Source organism: Lipophrys pholis, assembly GCF_963383615.2.
Source record: "Lipophrys pholis genome assembly, chromosome: 5".
Taxonomy (NCBI): Eukaryota; Metazoa; Chordata; class Actinopteri; order Blenniiformes; family Blenniidae; genus Lipophrys; species Lipophrys pholis.
In genome coordinates this window covers 18,314,215-18,320,871 of record NC_137628.1, presented here as the reverse complement: position 1 = coordinate 18,320,871, position 6,657 = coordinate 18,314,215, and the positions used below count along the sequence as shown (strand labels likewise).

Here is a 6,657-nt window from a genome sequence, read left to right as displayed (position 1 = left end):
GGACTACAAGTCATGCCATCCTGTAGTGGTCTTACATGTACAATAGTTCTACAATTGGTTAAATCATTATCCCATGGCGATGTTACCTTCTAATTTCAGAGCACAGTGGGAGGTTACGGGTAACTACCAATTTCCCCCATAGAAAAGGTTGAAACAAGTCAGGTTCTGCATTTCTTGCCAAACCTAATCACAGAAACTGTGGTAACGTCTATAGCTTTACTTTTCTGAACATACTCCAACTTGCAGTGCAGTCAGGGCTCCACTGTGGCTCTGTGCCCATGCAAACAATCAATGCTGCCTCCTACTTTTTGATGGGAGTGCTACTTCCTTCTGTTAACCGCAATAGCTGCAACCTCGGGAACAAAAACATACCAACACCCTCAGTGTTATTTAGAAGCCTTTATTGGTGGGTAACAGAGTGATGTCTGAGGCCTAAAAATAGAAAAAGAACATGTGGTACCGTGAGAAAGGAGCCACGATCTGGAGCACTAACGCTCAATTGTTCCATGATTTACCAGCGCATCAGCTTGATTAACTTCAAGCATCTTCCATGTTGGATCTGAAGGAGAGGGAAAAAAAAACCAAAAAAAAAAAACAGGAAATAGATCAGCCTTAATAAATAATTCAAAACTCCCCTCATTACTAAAACATTGCCCTGCTGTCGTACGAACTGCAGCTACCGACTCTTGGACCGTTTCCACTGGGAGGTAACGGAACTCATTCATGGGTGTTTCTCTGTGATCCAACAGTTCAAGAGGGTTCAGTGGTTAAATCGATAGAAATCACATTTTTCCTCACCGTCATTGGCCGAAGCATCCCTCCACACACGGTCCGTCACGAGGTGAGCAGATTTCAGTTGAACACATGAAGTAGATCTGAGAAAAGTAGCAGTAGAGCAGCAGGATTTCATGTAGTGTCCAGTCTCAGGAGGGTATGGTGTACAACAACTAACAGCTGCTGGCAGTCGAGCGAAAATGACCGCTTTTAAAGCTATAAAACATTTGATTTGCCCCAAGACTAAATGTTTATAGTTACATTTATAACGTACACTTCAAGATTTTTTTATGATTAAGACAGAATCACATTGTCTTGTTAATTACCCTGTGAAAACTTTAACCTTTCCATGGCACGGGGAAACTTATTGACTCACTTAACAGAGAACTACTTTTTCTTGCAACACAAAAAAAACTGAAGGAAGCCTGATTGATAAGAAAAAAAAAAAAAAAGACTTAATAATTTATGTCAAATAAAAAAGCCATTCAAGTATAATATGAGGCAAAGATGGCAGCAAATTGTCATGGCAACTGGAAACTAAGACTGCTAACCTGGCCAAGGTCAACTCAACACCACAACCAGCGCGTCTCCACTCCGACAGTCAGAACCAGGTTGTCCATTCCATTTTAGGAAAATACATAATGTGCATTTTAAATAATTGTTTAATTTACTTGGGCCAATAGTCCAATCCAAGGTTGTTTTTTTGTGTGTGTTTTTTTTTTTTTTTTTTTTTTTTAAGTCCGTCACGCCATCTCTGGATATTGCAGCAAATTAACATAACCAAACAGTTAAATAATTCTTTGAATGTTATAAAATATCAATGTGTTGCTCCAATAAAACATGACATTGATGGCCAATAACTGAAATCAATGCACAAAAGAAGAGGATTCCGATGTCAACAGTGGAGATATGTTTCAGCGATTTGTTTATTTTTACCTCTTCATTTGGGTCCTTGAACTCGCCATCGGGGAGAAACTGGAAGGTGCTGATGGTGAAGCGGCGGATCTGACTCTGATCTACAGCCTTCGTATCCCCAGACGGCACAGCCTGTGGTGTGGCAGGGTCCAAGGGGTTTGGACATCTGGGGAACAACAACATCAGAGAGCAAATTATATGAATTCTGAAATATTAAGTGATTTTTGTTTTGATGGGAGCCAACAATGTTAAATGCATGAGCAGTCGTCCTTCCATTTTTGTTCCCTCTGCAGCAGCAGCCTCCTCCTGCTGCTGCTTATTTACATTCTCCTGCTCAAACAGGAGGTCGTTGAGCATACCCGTTGTAAAGCAGCACCCACACAGCTTTCCCAGAGCGGGGGTAGGCCACACAGAAGTGCACCAGCAGTACCAAACTGGGATCTGGGGCGTTGAGGAGCCGCACTTCGAGATGGAGAGGTTTCCCCAGCAACATCTGCAGAGGCTGGTGATACTGTGGGTAGTAGCTGCTGTACTGGGCATCTGTTGTGGGTGGGATTGGAGGGAGATTATCTTCTAAACCACATTTCACCTATTCAAGCTGGTGTGGAAGTGTTACAAATCAAGTGGTGAAGCAACAAACCTTAAAAAAAAAAAGTATGTTGAAATAAAGAGAATTTACCTTTAGCAATCCGGAGTTGGACTCCGAACACCCCCTGGGTGTGAATTTGAGCACCGAGACTGGGAGATTTAACCACATAGCTGACAGTGAGACGTTCTCCTGGTTCAAACCTGCACTCCACCAGCAACCTGAGAGTCGTGGAGGAATACAATGAAAATGGGAATTCCCACTTCAATTGTGGTCTATGGTCTCGATAAAAACTGATTGATGCATTTGTGAGGAATGAGCCTGGCATACAACAAACTGTGCTTAAGCATTAGTCAACATACTTTTCATACCTAACCTTCTAGTGCAACATCAGTATCAACTACAACAGGTTTACAGTGTGATATGGCCAGGCAGCACGTTTGAAAAGCCACGTCTGAAAAGACTGCAAAACAGATGTTGCGGCTTATTCCATTTATCTAACAGCTGCATTTTGAACATATTTCCTGTTCCTGAAGACAACAACTTAGAGTTTTAGTTCAGCTTGAGAAAGCAAGTCCAGCTAAGGAATGATACCCGTGAATGAATGAATTAAGATCAGTCATGATGAAGCAGATTCTCACCAGAAGCTGTGAGGTTTTAAATGAACTTCATTATACTTTAGGTTAAACATTGGATACTAAAATTCCATTCAATGTCATCAAGTATTGAAGAAGTCTGGTAATTTCAAAACAAGAAGCAATACATATAATTACAATATCAACAGATGACCAGAACAATCATTTGGATATACATTTCAATGGCGTGTTGCAGTCCACCTTGTTTCAGCCGCCCTCAGATGTTGCCTGCTTCTCCACGAGAGTAACAAAGTGCTCTGACCTGACGGGAGAATCCCTTGTGATGGTGCCATAGTTGAGGGTGATGGTCTGAACCTTGTTGACGATCTCCAACATGTAGACTACCGTTTTCCCAACCACCTGTCACACAGTTGGAAATTAAATTGTAATTTTAGACAATAAATACCAGACGGCATTGTAGCCGAGGTGGTTTGGAAAATGTTTAAGCAACTGTTTTAAATGGGGGCACATGGTTTTCAGCATCATTATGGGACTATGTACAGTTGCACATCAAGTCAAAGAATCAAATATTCTATTGGAGCATCAACATCTAAAAGCTCGACTGACGTGTCCGACAGAGCAGATTAACCAACAAAGGCAAAACTACTTTTCATGTTTCACAAAAATGGGGGAAAAAAAAAAATTTAATAATGAAGACCCCATTCCCTTCAGGACCCTTTCCTAAGAGGAAGAATATCAAAGTCTTTCCTATCCTCAAAAAATCTCTCGCTCTCAAAAACAGATGTTTGAAACGAGCCGTCTCACAACTGGGGTTGACCTATATTCTGTCAAATATGCAGTTTTCTGGATGACAAAGTTCTGTTGCACAAATGAATAAGATATTAGGATTTTGCCACCCAGGACATACTTGTGCAATTGATTTATTTTGGTCTATTGCAAGAAATTCTTTGGACTTTTAAAGAATGGGTTTGTTGATATTCAGCCCGTCTAAATATGGAACGCTGACTCGGCTTTATTTTTGCAACATTTTTACTCCGAGTCTCACCACTTTCCGTGCGCCGCAGCCATCCATTGGGATCTTAAACAGGGCGTATTCAGAAGTGACTTTCACGGGCTTACAGGTGGAGTTGCTGGCAGCAACGAGCAGAGCAGGGGAAAGCGGGGGCTCCGTGAGGGAGGCGGGCACAGAGAAGACAAAGTGGCGGTCAATAGTGCACTCTAAAGGGGAAAACACACAAACACATTCACAAACAGATACACACGCGTAGTTATGTAAAGGTCAGGTGAACAAAAGGTCAGAAATCTCAGGAGGCAATTGATAATGAGACCCAAGGTATCTTATACCCTTTTCACTTTCTGAGTCACTGCCAGCCTGACTCACGCTGTGCCGCCCATGAATATGTCTCTTCACACATCCAGCAACTGCAGCGCTTACATTTCCGTACCCAAAACAGCTCAACTGCACTTAGCTAAGTGGCATCAATATGCCAGTGGGGACAGACTGCAGCTCACCATCCATGGAGTAGTAGCAGGTGGGAGGGTGCTTGTTGAAGCAGCAGCCCATGGAGATGCACTGAGGCTGGGACACAGAGCTGGATCCGCAGGGGAGACGGTGTTCGCGGGGAAGGTTGCACTCTGAGGGACAGCACGACAAATGTCAGCCACGCCGTTAAAATTACTCCGAATGGCCTGGAGAAAACACCCTTTGGCAAATTGAACAGCCTTTGAGAAGAGTAAACATAAAATCTGTCCACCTTGGCCAGACCCCAGGACGACAACTGGACAAGAAAACTTGGACTCTTTGTGCCCAACCGCTGTCGCGTAGATGATATTGATGATGTACATTTGGCCCTTTGGAGACAAAAATGATTCTGTTATCAAGTACCTAAAATGTTTTGTCTTTTTTTATGTTCACATAGAAGTCTGGGTCAGTTCTTGCCTGCACACTCATATGACACCGAGTGTGTAACTGGAGACTCAGACTCATTTTGCCATCGCTGGTTTGCCTTGCAGAATACCCACAGTGCTTTGGGGCTTCTTGAACCTTCATTTGGTTCCCCTTGATATCTGGGAAGCGCAAGTTGAAACAAACGATTAACTTTTCGTGTATACTTCAAATGTCACTATTATAGCATTTAACAAAGTGAACAGAGTTCAAGCATTCTCCAGCCTAAACAGAAACCGAGGCCCCTCCCCACCACTTAATATACACCAGAGCCCCCTGAACCATGTCAACATTCAACTCATGCAGAGCTGATGGCAACCATATGTACCTGGAACATATAGACTATATAAATCCACACACCTTTAACCACTATTTCTGAAACTGAGCCAGATGGGAGCTCAACCACCATCTCATGGGGGGAGCACTGGAGTCGAGTCTTTGGGACAACCGGCTGGCTGATGGTCGGGCTTTGAGGAGTGTGAACAAGAGGTGGAGGCACAGGCCATGGATCTGGAGTACTCTGATAGAGGCACTGCAGGTCCACAGTCCTGTACTGTGCAGCGGATAGGTCCCAAAGCCTTATCGGCAAGGAAATGGACGTGGGAGTCTGCAGCAAGAGAGAAATCAATAAAATCACCAAAAAGCAACCACGCATGGTTTCAAGTTACTGCATTTAAAAATAGTGTGAATTGAGCTCAACTCTCTCACACACACACACAAAAAGTTCTCACCAGCTGGCGTGCATAGAACATAAAACTCCACCCAGCACAGAAGCACGCAGGGCGAATGCTGCTTATGGTCCATATGGGAGTAATCATAAATATGAGTTGCTGACTACGAAGAACTGCTCGTCTGTGCTCTACATACAAGCAGGACTGGTGTTGTAAATTGCTGCAGTGACAACACGAGCAGTACAAACTGCTCACAGTTCAGTCTATTGCTGACGCTGGCAAAGACAGTTCTGGGATTCAAGGGACCAATTTCTTTAAATAAAGCAACTTCATCTTTATGAAATGATCAAATCAAGTCATTCTTTGTTAAATCAGCATTGAACAATTTGATTAGTTTCATATCTTCTAGATATTTAATAGTCAACTAACATCCACACTTTGCATTTCCTTTTATTTTCTTAAATAAGGTGAAAATTGCATGCTATATCCTTCCGCCATTAGCTTTGGGCCATAAATGACATTTTTAGAGCTGTGAAACACTTGCATAAAAATCCTGCATAACCACATTTGAACCTGTAGGAGGGTGTGTAGTCTTGACAATCTTTACTTAACACCACCCAACCAATATCTGAGCTTGAAAATATTGGCATTAAACCACTCAAATCATGTAGCATTACATTAGAATACGATATGCCTATTTCAATAAATGGATTGATTTAATGTGCAATAGTTTGACTTCAAAGTTAAGCTTTTTTTGTTTCAATTTTAGCAAACATGATTTCAAGTTGCCCAAGAAAGAACATTTTGGAACAAGTGAGCTTCACTATACCCACAAAAACATGACTGAAGACAAGCAAGGATTTATAGTGAAAAAGCATCAACATCGGTCTCACCTGTAACTCGCTGTGACAGGCGGGCAGAGGAGCGTGGAGGATCACCCCAGAGCCTTCAGCCGATTGTAGCAGGTATCCACAGAGTGGAGACACGGTCGACAGAAAGACCCACATCCTCCTGTGGTCTGTTGTCAGAAAGTGGTTGTTACAGCTTTCGACATTTTCAAAAGTAAAACTGACTTACAATACAGGCCGAGAGACTCGGCAAGCTGTAGACAGTTCTGAATATTCAGATACATTTTCTGTTTAAAAGATTCTTGAACAGAAAAAAAAAAAA

The 6,657-nt window shown here is 42.4% G+C and overlaps 1 protein-coding gene across 1 annotated transcript; it reads right to left on the bottom strand.

The window, feature by feature from the left end:
- Positions 1-390: 390 nt before the first annotated feature.
- Positions 391-6,507, bottom strand: LOC308110394 (zona pellucida sperm-binding protein 4). Its single transcript, XM_080464649.1, has 11 exons — positions 6,381-6,507; positions 5,177-5,423; positions 4,626-4,938; positions 4,384-4,506; positions 3,917-4,089; positions 3,173-3,270; positions 2,369-2,496; positions 2,049-2,229; positions 1,711-1,855; positions 799-875; positions 391-559 (listed from the first exon to the last, which is right to left on the bottom strand). The coding sequence occupies exons 3-10, from the start codon at positions 4,714-4,716 to the stop codon at positions 801-803; spliced, it is 1,014 nt and encodes a 337-aa protein (XP_080320775.1). The 5' UTR covers positions 4,717-4,938; positions 5,177-5,423; positions 6,381-6,507; the 3' UTR covers positions 391-559; positions 799-800.
- Positions 6,508-6,657: the final 150 nt, after the last annotated feature.

Bases quoted from the DNA above. Each gene is read 5' to 3' on its own strand.
- LOC308110394 (XM_080464649.1), bottom strand. From the start codon at position 4,716: ATGTACATCATCAATATCATCTACGCGACAGCGGTTGGGCACAAAGAG. The intron at 2,497-3,172 runs GTCAGAGCACTT...CACGACTCTCAG, and splicing joins ACAAGGGATTCTCCCGTCAG to GTTGCTGGTGGAGTGCAGGT. The intron at 2,230-2,368 runs GTAAATTCTCTT...CACCCACAACAG, and splicing joins CCAACTCCGGATTGCTAAAG to ATGCCCAGTACAGCAGCTAC.